The 20,456-nt window shown below is 57.3% G+C and overlaps 1 protein-coding gene across 1 annotated transcript; it reads left to right on the forward strand.

The window, feature by feature from the left end:
• Positions 1-45: 45 nt before the first annotated feature.
• Positions 46-19,300, forward strand: HIP1R (huntingtin interacting protein 1 related). The gene is made up of 32 exons (XM_075516044.1): positions 46-222; positions 5,403-5,466; positions 5,896-6,038; positions 6,379-6,435; positions 6,697-6,777; positions 6,911-6,987; positions 7,294-7,355; positions 8,492-8,632; positions 9,112-9,169; positions 9,268-9,343; positions 9,573-9,710; positions 9,803-9,861; positions 9,932-10,004; positions 10,375-10,558; positions 10,633-10,721; positions 11,023-11,139; positions 11,591-11,692; positions 11,942-12,136; positions 12,391-12,538; positions 12,866-12,952; positions 13,263-13,370; positions 13,754-13,890; positions 14,686-14,796; positions 14,920-14,978; positions 15,299-15,329; positions 15,457-15,519; positions 15,980-16,080; positions 16,697-16,802; positions 17,641-17,764; positions 17,918-17,979; positions 18,154-18,342; positions 18,437-19,300. Exons 1-32 carry the CDS (start codon positions 130-132, stop codon positions 18,482-18,484), a joined length of 3,183 nt encoding a protein of 1,060 aa, XP_075372159.1. The 5' UTR covers positions 46-129; the 3' UTR covers positions 18,485-19,300.
• Positions 19,301-20,456: the final 1,156 nt, after the last annotated feature.

Consider the following 20,456-nt stretch of genomic DNA (forward strand, 5'->3'; position numbering starts at 1 on the left):
GCCGCTAGGGGCGCCCTCGTGCGCGGGCGGGCGCGGCGCAGTGCGCGGCCGGGAGGGGCCGGAGGGCGGCGCCGGTCGCTGCCTGCCCGGTGCGGTGCGCGCTGCCCGGTGCGCGGTGCGCGGCCCGCCATGAACAGCATCAAGAGCGTGCCGGCGCGGGTGCTGAGCCGCCGCGGCGGGCACAGCCTGGAGGCGGAGCGGGAGCAGTTCGACAAGAGCCAGGCAAGGGCGGCGGAAGGGGGCGGCGGTGCCCCGGTACCGGCTCCGGTTCCCGGTACCGGCTCGCGGCGGGGGCGCTGCGGGACCGGCCCGCTCCGGGGGGCAGCGCCTGGGGGCTCGCCATGCGCTGCACGCGGGGCTTTCCCGGGGGAAGGGGAGGGCGAGTCCCCGCAGGGTCCCGGGGACCCCCCCGGTGGGGCGGCGGGGCCGCTGAGCGTCCGTCCGTCTGTCCTTCCGTCCCCGCTGCCGGCGCGGCGTACGCTCCCCCTTCCCCGCCTGCCCCACCGCTTCCTCCCGCCGCGGCCCCGGGACGGTCCCGCGTGGGCCCCGGGACGGTCCCGCGTGGGCACCGACTGGTCCCGCCGCCCCCGGGCCGGGCACCGGGGCCATGTCCCCGCCGTGCACCGCCGCCCCGGCGGGCAGCAGAGCGCCGGGCAGGCGGTGTGTCCCCTCCCGGGCCTTTTCGGCAGGTAAACACGGCCGTCAGCAAACAGTGGAAGTTCTGTGGCCCCGGCCGTGCCGGCGGGAGCGCGGCCGAGCCCGGGGGCCGCCGCAGGCAGGAGCCCGGGGCTGCCCCCCGGTGCCCACCTCACCGGTAACGCGCACCTCTGCATCCCGGCGATGCCCCGCGGCGGCACGGGCTGCCCCGACAAAACCGGGGGCTGTTTTGCACCGGGAATGGGTCACTCCCCGCGGCTCTGGCTCACACGAGGGGTCCCCCCCGCGGGGGTCGGGGTGCCCGGCCCCGGGGAGGGTGGCAGAGCGAAAAGAAAGCCCAAATGCGTTTGTGTCCCGCGGTGTCCGGCTCGGACGGGGGTGTCCGTAGCCCTTCCTGCGGCCCCCGCGGAGCGGGCGATGCTTGGGTGCCAACGGGGCTGGCGTACGGCTTGTGGGAAACTAATTACTCCGGCAGCGTGGGCAGGGAGGGACAGAGGGACGGACTCGCTGGCTGCCCCAGCAAAAATAATAGTGCTCTCCCAGCACACATCCTCTGACCCCTCGGATTTTGCAGGCTGCAAATGCGTTGCAGATATTTTTCCCCTTTGCCCCGTTGCGTTGCTGGTCCTTCCCCGGCCCCGGGGCTGGTTTGGCCCGGGAGAGCGGCAGCAAAGGCAGGAGGCGATTTCGGGTCTCGTGGGGTCACGGTGCCGCTTGGCCGTGCTGGATAGGAAACTGAGCTTGTTGGGTTTGGGGAGCAACGTGAGAAAACCAGCAATTCCGGTTCCCTCTGGACGCATCTCCTTCGACCGTTGCGCTGGGCACCGCCGATAAATAATCGTGGTGGGAGCGCTGCCTCGTGCACCAAAAGGCAGCCTGTGCTGGCTGGGCGGGAGCGCGTCCTTCTTCCTCTCTCCTGCCCTTCCACGGCGTTTTGGGCTTTTTGGTGGGATTTGTGCCCCACAGGGGTGCGACTTTGCTTATGGCTGCAGAGATGCCTTGGGCAGAGCCACGTACAGGGTGAGCGGGTGGTCGCTCTCTATTAGAGCTAAACTTGGGGCTCGCTGGCTGATGGTCACATTCAGCACCCAGAACTGACCTTTTTTTCCAGTGTCTGCTGAAAAACTGTCCTAAAGGAGCTTTATCCTAATGTGGCTTCCCATAGCAGTACTTCGGGTGAGAGCAAAACTGTTCCAATGTTGGTATGCAGGTATTGATCTGCCTTTTATGTCTAATTATAGCAGCTGTGGAGATGGCCGCTGGTCACCTTTGTATCACGGGGAGGCCGGTGGCACGTCCCCTCCGCGCGCCTTCGCTGGCCGAGGATTTCGCACCACCCTGGAGAACAGTGCTGCGAAGCCGAACGCCCCATCTCCTTTCCCCTGGCAAAGGCCGGGGCAATGCCTGCAGGTGTGGCCAGGGGCTGCCGGCCCTGGTGTGATCCTGGACGCTTGTGGGTGACGTGAAGGCCACCTGCTTTCCCTGAAAATGCTTTCTGAGGTCTTGTGTCGGGGTGACGCAGACGTCCCCTTCGGAGTGGCTGCGCGTGGGAGGTGGGAAGCTGCCGTCCCGCAGCGGGCGCTCACTCTGCAGCTTGGCAGGAGGCAAAACTTGCCCTTTTATGCACCCAATTTTTGCTTTTCTTAAACAAGAAGGTTAAAAATCCAACGAGCTCCAGAACTGCCAGGAATACTATGTGTGTGACTGCCTAGTGGTGGTTTTTTGGTGTAATTTGGGAAGGAGAAGCATTAGGAAAGGAACTCCGGAGCAGCCGTTTGGAGTTTGGCTGATCAGGCAGCCCTCACGCTGCCTGGCTGGGGAGGTTTCCAGCTTGACATCTTTCTGCCAAAAAATCACTCCCTGCCGCAGCGTCATGCCGGGACCCGGCATCCACCTGCCAGGTGGGGATTGCGGCCCTGCGGGATGCTGGGGTTTCAGGGAGCCGTGGGCGGGGAGGATCACGCTGTAATTGAAAACAGCCTGGAAAGAAAGGGTGGATGTAAACTGCGCTTCTCATTTGGGTGCTTTGATCCTGGCTTTAGTCACCGGCTTGGTACGTGAGGGCTGTGAGTAAGGTGTTCGGGCTGCGCCTGTGTGGGCTCCCAAGGCCGGGCAGGTTTTGGGGTCAACCCCCCCCCCCCACCGGCAGGGCCGGGGCTGCACCACTCCCCAGCGGTGATGGGGAACCGTCCGCAGGTGGCATGAAGGCTTTGACCAGGCTGACAACGGGGACCTGCCCATCTCCAGTCGTGCCAATGATGTCCCAAGAGGCTGGGTCGAGGGTGAATCTCCCTGTTTGGGAGCCATGCTCCACGAGCCAGCTTCGCCGGGCAGCCGGCAGGAACATCCTGAAGGCACACGTGTCCCAGGCTGCAGCATCGCCCTGTGCCCATCCCTGATCCCAGCATCCCCTTTCTGGGGACCTCCTGGCCAGCCTGGGGTTTGGAGCCAGCGAAAGCACACCTGAGCCGACAGCCCCGAGGGACTGGCATTCGTTCAGTGCCACCGTGGTTTATTTGGGACCACGCTGGACAGGGCGTCTCCGTCACGGTGGTGCCGCAGGTGGGCTGGGGGCTGCCCCTGCATGGGTCCGCTCCTCTGTGCTGGACATAAAATGGCTCAGTTGAAACCTCTGCGCTGAATCACCAAGGATGAAACTAACCTCTCTGGCAGCTCCCGGGCTGAATTTTGGCTGGTCGGGCTAGAAACGAGCTTATGGGCAATAAACGCAATAAAACCACCAGAACCAATGGGAATTACAGCCTGGTTTTGGGACAAGCCAGCAGGGTCCAGCCCTGTCCCCATCCTGCTGGGCAGCGCTGGGCGGCCGAGCTCCTATCCCCGGGAACATGGGATGGCATTTCCTTTCCAGGGGTCTGCCCTCGTCTCACGCATTGGCCCCTGTAGCTGCACCTCCTCCCAGCCCCACGGGGCTCGAGGCTGAGCCCTGCTCCCACTGATGGGCTGGGACGAGCGTGGTGTGTCGGGACGAGCGCGTTGTGCTGCTCCCACACGCCGCAGGCAGTGAAAATCCAGGTTTGGGAGATGTCTGCCCTGCTCCCCCCGCCATGCAAAGCACCTCAGTAAGATGCAATAACCTGTTTGGCAGCTCTTCGCCGTAAGATGCATTTCCAAGCCCTGCCTTGCAAAACCGTCGGCTTGTCGCTTTCTGGCGCGTGATAAACCCTGCTTTCTGTCAATAAACCATCACTTTGGTGTCATACTGGGAGGTGCCGGCAGCCCTGAGGACCCGTGGCACATCTTCTTGCCAGCTGAGCCGCGGTCGAGGGCACAGCCTCTCCACCGGCTCCAGCCTTTTGGGTGGCTGCAGAGATGCCGGGCGCTTTGGGAGAGGCGGCTGCTCTGCAAGTGCCTGTTCCCGGGCACTCCAGGCTCGTTAACCTTTGGGGATAAGAGGATTACAGCAAGTCACCGGCTTAACTCTGCTGCTGCTTTATGGCCCCACATGGCGGGGTAATGCTGGGGCTTCCCCCAGCACAGGAAGGGCAAAACTGGTGTCTTTTCCCAGCGACTGGGCTCAGCGTTTCGGGGCTGGCTCACTTTTTGGGATGCATTCACAGTGTTTTTGCTACTGTTGTGCCTGGCTCGTGGGCGCAGACATTTTGGGCTCATTGGGGACGGATTTGGTGCGTTGACACCTGCAGCATCGCCCCTTTGGCAGAGCGTCAGGTTCCTCCTGCATAAGTCAGGAGCACTCGATAACCTGGCGTCGGGTTCCTCCTCCTGCAGGAAAGCGCCGCGATGCGGAAGCGTCCCCTGGACAAGCGGCTGTGTCAAAGCAGGTGCTTTTCCTGGGAGGGGAGATAAGATTTTTACAGGGTTTTACAGCTTGTGGGGCTGCAGGGAGGGACCAGGTTTCTCTTCCGGCATGAGCGCCGGTGGCGGGGCCGCTTCCTGCCTTCCCAGCTGGGACCTTTTTCCTCTGCCGGTGACTGAGGGCTCACAGACATGGGCACAGACCAAGCACTCGTGCGAGGGCAACGCAGCCCAGCTGAGTCTGCAGGGACCTGGGGAGGAGGAGGAGGAGGAGGAGGAAGATCCTCATCGATCACAGGAACTCCGTTTTGCAGCCTGTCATCACGTGGGAGACACAACCGACCGTGTCTGGAGTCATCTTTTGGAATAAACCCATAATTTAAAGTGTGCTGTGATCGAACACATTAAAATATAGATAATACTCCTCTGATAATCACATCGCTCTGGATTTTTGCTCCATTGAGATGGGCATCGTGGCTGCCACTCCCTCCTTGCTTGGGGGCTGCATTTTCCCCACGTGTGCAGCAACACCGTCAGAAAAAAACCCCACCACCCCCTGGTTCAAAGGCTCCTTGTGATTAGAGAAACAACCCTGGAATTTGGCATCTTGCTGTCGTGCTTTCATGCTCCCCGGGCACGGTGCTGAGTTCAGGCTGCAAAAACGCCATTTGTTTCCTGGGATGGGGACAGCAGGGAGCATCAGCAGCTGAGCAGCGGTAGTGGCCTGGCTCCGACTGATCGTGCTGGGGATGGGGGCTTTTAACGGGCTGCTTTGATCATGGATAAAAAAGCCTATTTTGATGTGTCATGAATGGCTTTAAGGTGACAAACGTGTTATAAAATTCAGGGTATTCCCCAAAAGCGCCAGGTGGCCAGGCCGATCCTAGCTGGCAGCGCACCCAGCTCTTCGCGTTGGGGACCGTGAGGGTCGTGCCGCTGCTGATGGCCGCTCTCTCCTCCCCTTGCAGGCCATCAGCATCAGCAAAGCCATAAATACGCAAGAAGCACCGGTGAAGGAGAAACATGCCCGCCGTATCCTTTCCCTTGGCTTGCCTGGACGGTGTGGAGGAGATCCAGTGCCGCGGCAGGAGGGGTTTCACCCTGCAGGGCTGGAGCCGTGGGAGCTTTGGGAGATGGGAGACTCATGCAGAGCTTAGTTGGGGGATGGCATCATGTAGGGTCATCCAGCAGTGAAAGTGCAAAGAAGGGCAGTGCGATAAAATTGCGTTTCTTTGGCAATAAAACGCAAAGGGCCCCGGTGTGCCCTGCAGCAGGGGAAGGTGCACCAGAAAAAAATAAATGGGGGTTTTATCTGCGGGTGCAGCATTGCGCCGGTGATCTCTCTGCCTGCGGTACACTCGGTGCATGTCCCCTTTTTAATGAAAGTTGAACAGGAATAGTCCCCAGCCCCGCCTCTCCCCTGCTCCCATGTGTGTCCAATTGGCCTTGACCGCAGGGAAGGGATCATCCTGGGGACGCACCATGAGAAGGGAGCGTTCACCTTCTGGTCCTACGCCATCGGGCTGCCCCTGCCCAGCAGTGCCATCCTCAGCTGGAAGTTCTGCCATGTCCTGCACAAGGTCCTGCGTGACGGCCACCCCAATGTGAGTGTCCCCTCCGAAACATCCATCCCGCGTTGCTGGCAGGGGGAAGTTTTTGGCTCTTGCCAACATCCCTCTGCACAGAGGGTGGGTTTCCTTCCCTACCCCAGCCACCTTTCCCAGGCCACGGGGCTGTGAAGCACTCTTATCTCGCATCTTTGAAACCTCCCCGTGCAAAACTCCAACCTCTGGTTGCCATTGAAGGGCTTGAACTTCTCCCAGTGCTGGAGTGGCGTAAGGGGCCGGATCCATCCCCTTCCCCAGCTTCAGGGCAGGCAGGCAGGTGCTCGCCCAGCTCCGTGCCAGCCCCAGCATGCCGCATCCCTCCTGTTTTTGTCCCCAGGTCCTTCAGGACTGCCAGAGGTACCGCAGCAATATCCGAGAGACGGGGGACCTGTGGGTGAGTGGGGCAAAGCAGAGATTTGTGCCTTCCTGGGGGCTTTGGGGTGGGTGCTGAAAGGCATCGTGGGCACGGGGAGGGCAAAGCACCACCTGAAATAACCCATCGCCTCTGACTCCCCTGGGTGATGGTTACGCACATGGTGAAGGGCAAGAGGGTGAGAACCGTAGGGGTGGCGCGGGTTCGCTGGCATACGTGGGCTCTGCCAGATCTGGTTGTATCGCTCCGGATTCGCCATGTTTCCCCTCGTGTCTCTGGCAGGGCCATTTGCACGACAGGTATGGGCAGCTGGTGAGCATCTACACGCGGCTCCTCCTCACCAAGATCTCCTTCCACGCCAAGGTGAGAGACTCTGCCGCCTCCACACCCTGCCATGCTGGGGTACGGGGCTTCACCAGGGGTTGTGTTGCATCAGCAAAAATATTAGTAGCAACTGCTGGGTTTTGTTTTTTTTTTTTTTTTTCCTTGTACAAAGCATCCCGAGTTCCCCCCAAGCCTCGAAGTGTCGGATGAGGTGCTGGAAAAGACAGCGGGGACGGACGTGAACAACATGTAAGTGTCCTGGCAGGAGCAAAGCAACCAGTGCATGGTCGCCGGCTCCGTGCCGCCTGGCTGGCAGCATCCTGCTAATGAAACGGCTCCTGTTCAGGGCAGCCGTCGGTGTTTTATAGATTGGTCAGATGGTGCCTGATTCCTCCTGCACCTGCAGAATGGTGAGGAGCATAAATGCAGGGAGCAAAACCACCAAATTCTTGTCAATCTGAGCCCTTGCTGGTGCAGGGACCTGCAGTGAACACGAGCAGCCGGAGCAAGGATGTCTCTGCCGCTGGGTGACGGAGTTTTGGTTTTTTTTGGCAGCTTCCAGCTGACGGTCGAGCTGTTCGACTACCTGGACTGCGAGCTGAAGCTGTCGGAGTCAGGTGAGGAGGCTGCAGATCCCTCCCGCTTGCCTCAGGGCTCTTGAGCAATAGTTTCGCTCTTTGGTCAGGAATGGAGTTCCTGCTCGGGAGGCTGAGGTCAGAGACTCGGGTCCTTCCTCCTCCTCCGGTGAGATTTCTGAGGTTGTTTCTCAGCCGGATTCCCCTGTTGATGCTCTGTAGAGGCGGTTGTAGGAAAATATTTAAGTAATGTGGCTGGTTTTAGTCCACCTGAGCAATGCAGAGTGTTGTTTTCAGAGCAGTGCTGCTCTGAAGTATGTTTTTACTTCTTTTTGGTACAACCATGTTAATCATATGCGTTACCCAAATCCTTTCTATCCCCCCAAAGCAGAGGATGGGGCTGTACCTCTTTCTAAATACTCATTTCCCCTCGTTGAAATGCCTCTGGGGAGGGCTGGAGGCCCCTGCCCGTGTTTGCTTCTCTCGCCTCCTTCTCCAGGAATTTTTAGATGGCTTAAAAATGCAGCGGTTTCTTCTTCCGTTGCGAGTCAGGAACATGGAGCTGCCCTGGAAAACAGGGCACAGCGGGAGAGACCGTGCTCCCGGCTCCCCTCAGCCTCCCGCTTCTCCTCCTGACCCAGTTATACAGAGAATTTATATTCATAAATACTTTAAAGCTGAGTGGGGAAGAAGCCAGAGTGGCTATGCTGGCTGGATTTCTGCCAAGGGAAGGGATCCATTTCCGAGCCGGGGCAGGCGAGGCTGCGGTGCTGGCGGGCCCGTCCCCTGCCCTGGGTTCCTCTCCCAGCTCCTTCCATGATTAAATAGAGCGGAGCAAAACCCCTCGCCTTCCCCGGCTGCATTGTGCAGCGGCAGCTCCCGAGGGCAGCCGACCTGCCTTTGCATCGTCCCGGGGTTAAATCCCTCCTTTTTGGGGTCAGGGTACCCGGGGCAGAGCTGAGCACCCCCTCCCTCTGCCACCACAGTCCCTTTGGGTGTTTTTCTTGCACGGAGGGGAGTTGTTCCCAGCTCGGTGGAACAGGACGAGCAGCAACCCTGGTGTTTACCCTGTGTCCTGGCAAAGCCACATCCGTCGTGGTTAATGATCAAGCCGAGTCGCCTGGAGTGGGACAGCTCTGCAAACACGGCACCGGTGCCTCACCATGCTCAACCCTTAGTTTTCAGGCAGCTCAACACGTCGATGGCGATCTCGCAGATGTCGGCGGTGCAGTGCCGCCTGGCCCCCCTCATCCAGGTCATCCAGGACTGCAGCCACCTCTACCACTACGCCGTCAAGTTAATGTTCAAGCTGCACTCCTGTGAGTCCCCGGGGATTTGCCCCGCGCTGATCTTTTCCCGGGTCAGGCGTCTGGCTGGATTCTCGGGGATCAGGCTTGTGTGGATGGAGGCATCTGTCGCCCTGTCCCCGTATCCCAGCTGGGCTCCAAGGACCCGCTCCATCCCACACAGACATCCCAGATGAAGGAATCAGAAGGACTTGTCCTTGATGAATTCAAACCGATGTGCCTTGGCCTGCCAGCCCCCTGCACAGGATCGCTGGGCAGCGCAGTGCCAGGGGCCTCACGCGGGTGTTTTGGGGTTCCCACACCTGCCTCTCCCTGCGCTGCGTCCCTGGTCCCTATGCCAGGGATGGGGACACCCCAGTCCCGTCCTGACCCCTCACATCCCGTTCCCACCTGGCCTTTACCGGCTGGCTTTTGCAGCCGGATAGATCTGGGCGTGTGTGAATAAATTTGCAGCCCTGGATCAGTCACAGCTGTCCCCCCCATCACCGCAGGTCTGCCGGCCGACACACTGCAGGGCCACCGAGACCGTTTCCACGAGCAGTTTCGCAGGTAACCTGGGGCCAAGGTGGGACGGTGGGGTCCCCTCCTTCCTGCCAAGCCCCCTCCCCGCCTTTCCTGCGAGCGGTTTTTCTTTTCTCCCTCTCCAGCCTCAAAAACTTCTTTAAGAAAGCGTCTGACATGCTGTATTTCAAGCGGCTCATTCAGATCCCTCGGCTGCCAGAGGTAGAGCAGGATTTTGGTGCTGTGCTTGTGTGTGATGCTTTGGAGGGCTTGTGGGTTCAGGGTGCACGGGGGTGTCCCCACGGATGGGTTTGGGGTCTGGGGACACTGCAGAGGGACCTGCTGGCACATCTCAGCAGCACAGGGATGGCTGCCTCCCTTCCCTCAGCGGTCTGCCTGCAGTGGTTCCCGAAACCCCAGGTGATGCCACCGCAACTTCTTGTCCCTGCAGAGCCCCCCAAACTTCTTGCGGGCATCTGCGCTGGCTGAGCATGTGAAGCCAGTGGTCGTCATCCCCGAGGAAGCCCCTGAGGACGAGGAGCCAGAGAACCTCATTGAAATCAGCACGGCTTCCACCACGGAGCCGCAGGTAGGGGCACAGGGATGGGATGGGAACCCTGGGAGGGGGGGGACACAGGCACCCGCAGCCTGGCTCAACTCAGCACCCTCTGTCTTCCCCAGATCACCTCGGATGTATTTGAGCAAACCTTTGGGCCACCCAATGGCATTCGGGACGACAGGTATGGGGGTCCACGGTGGCGAAAGTGGGGCAGCCGCCGCCACGTGGGACCAACCTGCTTCTCTCCACAGGGATGCGCAGATCGAGAGCCTGAAGAAGGAGGTGGACATGCTTCGTGCGGAGATGGAGAAAATTAAACTGGAGGTAAAGCCTGGCCGGGGAGCTGCCAGTGTGGGAGAGGGGGGTGGGGTTTGGTGCTGCAGCATGGAAATCTCGATGGGATGCAGCAGGAACCAGGGTGATTTCACCCAGCGCCACATCTTGGGGCTTCTCCCAGTACCAGGACCTGACTCCTGATGGAGATGGGGTGGGGACACGTGAGACCTGTCCCTTGCTGCCCCAGACCTGCTGTTTGCAGCAGGGACAGACCAGCTGCAGGGGCCGAGGGGAGAGCTTTCCTGTGCATCTCGTGGGTGCTTTGCCCAAATCGCACCTGGAAGGGATGTTGGGAAGGGCAGAGTCGCTGCTGGCATCGGTGCAGGGCGGTGCCCGAGTGCCTGATGGTGTCCCGCAGGCGCAGCGGTACATCACGCAGCTCAAGGCGCAGGTGAACAGCCTGGAGGGCGAAGTGGAGGAGCAACGCAAGCAGAAGCAGAAGGCACTGGTGGACAATGAGCAGCTGCGGGACGAGCTGGAGAGGCTGCAGAGGGTGAAGCAGGACAGTGACAGGTCCCAGCGTCTCTGTGCCGAAGCGGAAAGTAGGTGTCCTACAGCACCCGTTGGCCATAGGACACCCACGCCATGGTTGCTGATACTTTCTTGTCCTGTCCAGAGAAAGCCAACGCCACCGAGATCCGCTACACGAAGCTGAAGGAGAAGCACAGTGAGCTCATCAACACGCACGCCGAGCTCCTGAGGAAGGTAACGCTGCTGCCTGTGCCAGGCAGGGACCGACTGCTGCCTTCATCCCTCTGCCACCGCCAGTGTGGCTCGTGCGTGCCCAGCCCCACCCCATATCGGTCCCATTGCCCTGCACCCAGGGACCTCTGAGCACCAGCTGGGGGGCACCCCTTGAATTCATGTCCACTGGTGGTCAGTGTTTTGGATGCCATGAAAAAGGCATCTCCAAGCTACTCCCCCAGCCAGAATTCGGGCAGAACGAGCCATGGCGGTGGCGAGGGTCCCCTTCCGAATGCCCGGTAACCCCCATGTCCCCGCGCAGAACGCCGACACTGCCAAGCAGCTGACGGTCACGCAGCAGAGCCAGGAGGAGGTGGCGCGCGTCAAGGAGCAGCTGGCATTTCAGGTGGAGCAGGTCAAGCGGGAGGCCGAGATGAAGGTGAGCCAGCGCAGCCCCGAGTCCGGCCCTGCCAGCCTGGCACCAAGCCCTTCCCAGCGCGGGAAACATGATTGCTGTGCACAATTTGGGTGCAAGGGGTAAGGGTGGTGGTTGGTGTCAGTCCTGATCCGGGAAAGAGTTGCCCTGGCTCCTCAGGAGGGTGTTATTTAATGTGTGTTTCATTCCCTCTTGCCCAAGTCTGCCATTTCTTCCCCCAACAAAATGCCACAATGCAAATTGATGGGTTTGGGTGCTTTCATTCTCCGGGCCCCAAGTTGGAGGCTGCTCCCGAAATTCCTGCCCTGGGGAAACCACCCCCCTGAGATCTTGAAAACCCCTCTCGCAAGACGCGGCCAGGCTCGTTCCCGCTGTTCTGGCCATGCACCGGTGCTGAGCGGGGCCAGAGCACATTTGCAGCAGCTGATCCCCCGGCACGGGCCTGCGGTTGCAGCTGGAGGACCAGAGCGTGCAGATGGAGCAGCTGCGGCAGGAGCTGGATGCCCGGCGGGACGAGCTGGACCAGGCACAGCGCTCGCTCAGCCATGCCAAGCAGGTACGAGGCTGGGGACAGGGGATGCACCCAAATCTCCATCACAAATCCCTGTCGTGCGAGATGGCACGCCTGCCGCCACTGCCAAGCCAGCGGCGCGAACGGCAGCCCAGGGAGCTGTCATGGGGCTGAACGCGGGTCCACCCCATCAGTGTCATGAGCTGGGCACGTCCTCAGCTCCCCACTGTGTAACCGTTGGGCTTGTGACATGGTGACAGGTGAGTGACAGGGGTCTCCTGGCCACACTGGCAGGCAGGTGCAGAGCTCAGCGCCCAGGTGGAGGCCCTGCACGCCGAGAAGGAGGTGCTGAGGCGGTCGGTGAGCGAGAAGGAGTGTGAGCTGCTCTCCACGCGTGGCCTCATCGAGGAGAAGGAGCTGCAGCTGAGCCAGGAGGCGGACAAGGCCATGAGGGAGATCTGCGAGCTACAGGGCAGGCTTGTGGAGAAGGTACGGTGCTGTGTAGAGAGCCCACTGTCCCTGTACTTGCTGGGGTGAGTCGTGTTTGGGGATGCTGAGCAGTCGGGGGGCTCAGCCGAGCCATCGCCGATGTAGCTGGTAGGATATGACTTGCACCAGCAATAATGGGATGCTTGGGTCTAATCCTGCAAAGGGGCTCTTGAGGGATATGCTGGTGACGGGGCCACGGTGATAGGGGTCCTGTGTCCCAGTTGTGCCACTCACCTGTTCCTCCTGCCCCACAGAGCAACCAGGAGCAGAGCCTGCAGCAGAAGCTGCTGGATGAGCAGTTTGGCATCCTGCAGGAGACGGTGCGGGAGGCAGAGGACATCCTCCGTGACGCGGTGGCCAAGCTGGACGACCCGCTGCACGTCCGCTGCACCAGCTCCCCAGGTATGTCCCGCTCGACCATGGGGGCTGCAACCTGCAGTCCCTTCTCCATCCAAGCTAATATGGATAACGTTGCATCTCAGCTTCCCCCGGGCGTTTTTTCCTACCAAACATCATGCCCAAGGAGGTTGGGGTCAGATTTCCCAGGAATAAATTTTTAGCTCTCATCTCGGCACTATTTTGCTCAGATTTTAGTGCTGTTCCCCAGCCGGGGCCACGAGGACCTGAGCTGTCTTGGCTTCCACTCAATGGTCCATTGTGGAGTCAGCACTCATGCTTGTTCAGACACTCGGCAGCCTGACTGTGCTAACGAAGCTAAATTCGTTGCAGATTACCTGCTCAGCCGGGCGCAGGCGGCGCTGGAGTCCACGGACGCCCTGGAGAACGGGCACGCGCAGTACGTGGCCTCCATGGCAGGTACCTGGGGCTGGGGACCGGCGGCATCGCTTGCATCTAGCTTTTATTTTTATACATCCAGCAGCCCCCAGCTGCTTTGGGGCCATCAGCAAGCGTGCAATGCCCTGGTGATGGAGGCATACAGCGGGTGGAGTTGGTGGGTTCCCATGCACTCGTTCAAGGAGCGACCTGCAAGCTGGAGGGGTCAATACCGATCTCTCCAAGCTCTTGTACTGATCCTTGAGTGCCTTCGAGGGCAAGTCGCGGCTCCCAGGATATGGCAAGCGGTGCCCTGGGCTGGCAGCACCTGAGCACGTCCTCTTGCTGGCAGATGCTGCGGGGCTGGTGGGGGCTCTGGCCCTCTTCGCACACCTGACGGCCGACACCATCGTGAATGGCAGCGCCACGTCCCACCTGGCTCCCACTGACCACGCTGACCGTGAGTGCCGTGTGTGGACGCAGCGGGGGTGTGTGTGTGTGGGTTTTTGCTTGTGGGGCTTGTTTTTGGGGTGGCTGTGCCAAAGCCTCCTCCGCCAGGGGCTGGATATGGAGCAGATCTTCCCCAGGGACAGTACAGTCCCCCCAGCTCCCTGTGCTCCCCTTCCCGACATTCCCTCCCCTCCGGTGCCCCTTCCTGGGCCAGGAACATCGCTTTGCTCATGGAAACCGATTTATGCTCTTCTGTAAGAAATTTGCTGGATGCCGCCGATGCTTGGCATCATCTCTGCGGCCAAGGGGAGGAGGAAGAGGAGGGCGGCAGGGCTGAGATGGGGGATGCCCCTGCCCCATGAGAGGCCGGGCACCGACCCATCCTCTCCCCAGGGCTGACGGAGACGTGCCGGGACTGTGGGCAGCGGAGCCTGGACTACCTGGGCGAGCTGAAGAACAAGCAGACGCTGGGGCACGCCGAGCTGGGGGACGTGCGGCAGGCGCTGCGGGGGGTCCTGCAGCTGGCCCAGGTAGGAGATGGAGCCCAGTGCACCCACCGTCTCACCCCGGGCTGGCAGGGTGGCTTATTTCCTGGCATTGGTATTTCCTAAAGGAAAAATCAAAGCAGGCAGTTAATGCAGAAGGACGTTGCCTCCCTTTGTCAAGGTGGGATGTTTGCTTGCAGCCTTCTGGCTGCACCTCAATGGACAGCTTTTTTTTTTTTTTTTTTTTAAAATATCAAACCATGGCTTTCCCCATTGTCCAGAGCTGAAATGGGAGACGCTGGGTTGGAGTCACCACTTTGGGGGCGGCTTGTCCCCCATACCCACGGATTCTGGTGCTTTCCTTGAGCCATCTCAGCTCCCGAGCGCCAAGACCCTTCCTGGTGGTGCACGGAGGCAGTCACCCTCAGATCAGCTGAAGTCTTTCAGCCCAGTAACCCCTGCAGAATAAAACTTCCCAACTTTCAGATATTTCTTCTCGTGAAGCCCCCATTAGTCTTTTCCATTAAACCGCTGTTAATTCAAAAGCTGTCAGCTCTCCAGAACCCTCTGGAGCCCTGCCCTGCCGAAGCTGCTCCTGTGATTGAGTTTTGTCACCCTGATGGGGCATTTCTTACCTCTGAGGTCCCTGTGCCATGTTTGCTGCAAGTTGGTGGCACATGTGCCTCCACCCTGGTGGTCTGCGGAATGCTGCTCCTGCAGCTTCATTTATTTAGGGGGAAAAAAAGGAGTCTGATACCTTGGTTTGGTATAATTCCTTACAAATATGCCCTTCTCTCCCTTTGCCTAAAACCTCCTGGTGGCTGCTGCCTCCTCCGGCAGGAGCTGAGGCCCAAGAGCTTAGACATCAAGCAAGAAGAGCTGGGGGACATGGTTGAGAAGGAGATGGCCTCCACCTCAGAGGCGATTGAGGATGCCGTCAGGCGGATAGAGGTGAGACGAAGCTGCAGGATGGGCCGTTTTGGTGCCTCGGGGCAGCAGTGTCTATTCCTCCTCCGCCCTGCTTGCTGTGACAGCAGCGTGGTGTCCAACCCTTCCTCTTGTGTTTCCCAACAGGAGATGATGAGCCAGGCCAGAAACGAGAGCTCTGGTGTTAAGCTGGAAGTGAACGAGCGGTGAGTTTTGAGGGGTGGTGTGACAGCCGCAGGCAGGTTTCTGTCCCGTGCCCGTACCCGGCTGGGCTGTTCTTTACTCCAAAGCTGCACATGCAACCTGGTGCTGCATCATCCTGATGCTGAGCACGAAATTCTCTTTAGGAGGGTGGACCTTCATCTTGTGGGACTAAGCCACTTGTTCACAGCTGCTTTGTGGGCTGCTTAGAAGTAACCTGCAGGCTGGCTGGTCTCCAAAAAAGACCTGTTTTCTGAGGCCAAAGCCTGCTTCCCTGGACGCGGTGTCGGAGGATGCTGAACACTTTTCTCTTGTTTCCCTACAGGATTCTGAACTCCTGCACAGACTTAATGAAGGTCAGTACTGCAGAAACCTAGCTGGGGCGTCAAGACTGTGCAAAACTGTAACTTACCACCATTGGCAGCATCAATCCTTCTCTTTAAATCCCCATCGAACACCAAAACCTGTTTTGCTTTGTTCCAGGCTATTAGACTTCTTGTAACGACATCTACGAACCTACAGAAGGAGATAGTAGAAAGTGGCCGGGTAAGTCCTCCCCTACACTCGTCTCTGCACCGACATGAAATACAGGAGCATCTCCCACAATTTGCAGAAACACCGGCTGAATTTTGTGCTTTCCCATGTTAGCGGTACTCTGGCAGTCTTGCTCACTGGAGACGGGCTGCTCAGCCCTGTGCTCTCCACAGGCATCGCTGTCACCTTTGCAAAGCCTTGTCCATCTAAAGACGATGGCCCAAACTTGTGTGTGTTAAACCCAGACCAAATTCACAGACTTGGGGCTCCAGAGTTAGTTTTCTCGATCTGTGTTTAAGCAAGCCAGTAAGAGCGTTCTGAAGGACACAGAGATGCTGCCAATCCCTTGATTTATGGCTTTGTATATGAATTTATGTATTGTTATATTTTATATGGATATTTTGTGTGGATTTATATATTGTTGTATAGTAGAAACAAGTTAATACAGGCCATAATATTCTCATAACAACAGGGGGCAGCAACAACTCAGGAGTTTTATGCCAAGAACTCGCGCTGGACCGAAGGGCTGATCTCTGCCTCCAAGGCGGTGGGCTGGGGAGCCACGCAGCTCGTGTAGGTACCCCCGGGACCTCTCCCACGCCGCTGCGTGGAGAGGCTCCTCTCTGGGCACGGCTCCGTGTGCTTGTGCATGGGGCTGGCCCACGCTTCTGCATCGCCCGATAACCCAAACTGTCCTGCTGCTGAGTCTGCATGGAGCATTATTGCTCGTTCCTTATAGAGCATCGTAGCCTGGGTCAGACCACGCGGTCACCGAAATAGGGACTGCCAGTTCCTCCCTGTCTGCAAAATGTGAAAGCTGCTGCAATCAAATACTCCATGTCCCGGTTGCTGCTCAGATGGTTGTGGACAGCGTGGTTGGGATCAGGGCAGGGTATCCCCGTGCCAGTGCAGGAAATATGGGGGCTTTTTTTGGACAAAGCTTTAAAATTATCATCCACTTCATTATGGAGACACAATTCTACCTCCGCTGATATTTTACACCCATCCAAAACTTCTGGATCTGGGCTTTGAGTAATTGCTTTGTAAATGAACTTTAATTACAGGCTACACTGCTGGTTCAAGGTCTGATGCTGATTTCTAAGGGTATAGCAGGGTAAATAACCTGCACTTGCTTCATAGTGTACGGCGAGTATCTCTAATACGATCTCCCTTCTGATCCGTAACGCAGGGAGGCAGCAGACAGAGTCGTCCTGCATACAGGCAAATATGAAGAACTGATCGTCTGCTCCCATGAAATCGCTGCCAGCACGGCCCAGCTGGTGGCTGCCTCCAAGGTGAGTGTCCCAGCAGGACTGTCTGCATGTGGCTCCTCAAGTTTTAAGTCATTTTGTTCCCACGGTGTTGTCCCACGGATACTTTCGGGCAGCAGTGTGTGGCCATCCTGTCTGCCAGTCCTGCAGCCTTCTCCCGGAGGAGGGAGGAAGGGAAACTCTTATATTTTCAAATCAGTCTGTGATTTTAATCCATGTGTCTTCACCTGCATTAATATTGCCACAATCTAGCAGGACTTGCCTCAGAAATGAAGTTGTGTAAAAGCTCCTGTCTTCCTCCTGTCAAGCTGATTATGTAAAGAAAATGTTAATAACTAACAAGAAACCCCAAATAAGCAACTGCGGGAGCCAGCATTGCAAATGATGGGTTTTTGGTCCTTGCCACCTTTCCTGTTGGTGTGGGCGAAAGCAATGTGTAGAGGTTTCAGTGAGCAAATGGGGATGCAGGTTGGGGGGAGGAGGACCCACACTGCTTTTTACAGCAGATGGTTTTAAAACTAAGAGCATGGTTTAAAAAAAAAAAGCTCTGTCTTCACCAATGCTGCTTATCCATGTGTGCTTGGCTCAGGTGGGAGTAGAGCTGGTTTGGTGTCCTGGGGCTGAAGGGCCTTGCAGGGGTCACCTTGTCTGGCTGTGATGGGATCATCAAGAATAAACATGTGGCCATCTGTCCGTCCTTTTCACTCCCAGGTTTTCATGCCCGAGGACTGTTCTGACGTGGTGTGATCGGTGTCTCTGCTCTTACGCAGAACATGGCTGCCTGGGGGCTCCCATGAGCCGGTGGGAGCCAGTGTGGAGGTGCTGTGGTGGGGACCCACAGCCGTCCCTGTTCTCTTTGCAGGTGAAAGCTGAGAAGAGCAGCAGGAACCTGGGCCGGCTCCAGGAGTGCTCGCGCAACGTCAACGAGATGGCGGCCAACGTGGTGGCTTCCACCAAGTCGGGGCAAGAGCAGATTGAGGAGAAAGGTGAGATTTTTATGAAGAAAGGGGACAAAAAACCACCCCACATCCCTTTCCGCCCTAGTGAACACGCCAGGCTGCCCCTCTGGCTCTGCTTTGGCACATGAGGGTCCTTGGCAAGGGGTGCGCTCAGCAAGGACCCCACGCTTTTCCCCACAGACACCATGGACTTTTCGGGCATGTCCCTCATCAAGCTGAAGAAGGAAGAGATGGAAACACAGGTATGGCCATGAGGCTGGATTCGGTGCTGCCACCCTTGGGCCAGGCTGAGGTCCTGATCTGGACCCACGTAAGGGGGGGGTCCCTTCTTCTGCCCCCCCAGCATGGCGCTGGGGATGGCGGTGGGGGGTGGCACCCCGGGGTGCGCAGGGCCCAGGATGGCTGTTTGGGCACAGGTGAAGGTGCTGGAGCTGGAGAAGCGTCTGGAGGGCGAGCGGGTGCGCCTGGGCGAGCTGAGGAAGCAGCACTACGCCCTGGCCGGGGCCTACGACGCGGTGGAGGACGGGGAGGCGAAGCCGGCGCCGGCCCCCAGGCGAGGCATCCTCAAGAAGCCCCCCCTGGCCCAGAAGCCTGCCCACGGGGAGGTAGGGTCCCCAGGGGATAAATATACACGGGGGGGGGGGGGTGTTCACAGCACAAAAGTGACTGATATTTCACTTTATCCCCTTCTCGTTTCAGCCCGAGCGAGACGCTGGCCCGTACCTGCCTCACGGGGCAAACTTCTAGCAGGGGCTGGCTGTGTTTTCAACAGATCGCGTTGCCTTCGCGCTGGTGTGCCTTCATGCGCGGGGGTCTCCTCACCGCCCGGCCTGGAAAACTGGATGTTTTTAAAAATTTTTTTTTTTTTTCCTTCATTTGATTCCTACCCATAGAGCAGGGGGGGCTCCTGCTGGCTCCCCGGGCGGCAGAGGATGCCTGCCAACCAGCTCTCCTGGTTTAATTTAATTTGGGGTTTGTTTGGGTTAATTTTAAAAAAACAGAAAAAAAACAAACCAAAAACTTTATCAGCACTAGAAGTTTTCAGTAAATGTAGCTCTCTACTGTACTGCTCAGACCCTTTCAAAGAACTGTGCACTATTTTTAAAGTAGGAAATTGTTGGGCTTTTCTTGCAACCGTTTTTTAAATTCCCCTTTTTCAGCCTGAGGAATAATTTGACTTTGTTTCGGCGTGGGATCGGCCCTCAGTGGAGAGAGAGATGTTAGCCTTAACTGGCACAAGGAGCAGGGCTTTTGTAAGGGAAAAAGCAGTTACTGGCACACACTGGCAATAAGGATAGAAACATATTATTTTTTTTTCCTTTTCTATTTTTTATTACTACAGCAACGTCAGGGGATCAGTTGCATTATGTTTTATATTTAAGCTAATTAGCAGAATTAAATCTAACTGTGGCTCCTGAGCCAGGGGATAGACAAGTCTGCAGCAATAAGGAATTACTGATGTGGAGAGACACAAGAGCAGAAGAAAAAAATCCTGTCAGCTGTATCTTCCCTTGGAGCTACTGCCATGATGTAGACTATTAAAGCAGCAATATTTAAAATACATGTTGCAGTGCCTGGTCAGCTTGTCAGTGGGGAGGGGACCGATGCCAGGGCTGGGGCTGTGGCGCTGGGCTTTGCTGGTTGAAGCAAGCCAGCCCTTAACTGTGGGGCTGCAAAGGGCAATGAAGTGCCTCGAAGGAATTAGCTAAAGCGCTGTGGCAGGCTGGGGTTTGTGGGGACACTGATGTGTGATGTGGCTCTGTGCCCAGCGAGGGGTGTGTGTATGTGGTGTTTTATATATACATTTTTTTATATATATATATATATACACACACACACAGAGCTGTATGTGTGTATATACACACACACCCCCCACATGTAGCTAGATACATAGGTATCTATATACAGATCTACACAGAAATATATAGATCTTGCTCTATAGCTATATAGATATGTATCAAACTATATATTGTATTATGCTTTTTTCCTCTGTGTACATACATATGTATGTGTATTTGTTTAGGCACACCTATCTAGCTAGAGCTATATACATGTATATCTATATCTACACATATGTATCACTGTAGATACAGACATAGCTATAGAGCATCATGTCTATATGTACTAGGTATAGGCATGCATAAATACATCTATAGATATGTCTCTGTGTAGCTGTATGTATCTATGTGTGCCTATATATGTATGTATTTTAATATATATATGCATGTTTGCATATTTTTATATAGATATACACACACATATATTTATGTGCATAGGTGTGTATTTATGCAGTTGTCTCTGTCGATACGGCTGTAGTTGCTAAGGCAAGACTCACCCCCTGCCCAGTGTGAACAGCTCCCCAGGGCAGAGGAGCACATTAATTTCTGCTGCATATGATCACCACGTGGCTCTCGCTGGTGACCAGGGTGACTGGCAGCCTTACTGAACGTAAGTAGCTTAAATAAATAAAAAGCAATCCAGCCGCAGCAGCACGGGTGCAAGATCAGTGCTGCCTTCCAGCCAGGACAGCGATTACCTGCAGCCGCTCATCAGGCCCATTGGCACACACGTGATTTTGTTCATTCTGCGCTTACCTGGGAATATCTGCAGGGCTGAGTGTCACCGCACCTCTTGGTGCAACTTGGATGCGTCAGTGAAACAGCAAGCCTGAAGCATTCGGAGCTCAGCGAGGATGCCCACAACAGGGCAAACACAGCTC

Source organism: Mycteria americana, chromosome 13, assembly GCF_035582795.1.
Source record: "Mycteria americana isolate JAX WOST 10 ecotype Jacksonville Zoo and Gardens chromosome 13, USCA_MyAme_1.0, whole genome shotgun sequence".
In the NCBI taxonomy this organism is placed as follows: domain Eukaryota; kingdom Metazoa; phylum Chordata; class Aves; order Ciconiiformes; family Ciconiidae; genus Mycteria; species Mycteria americana.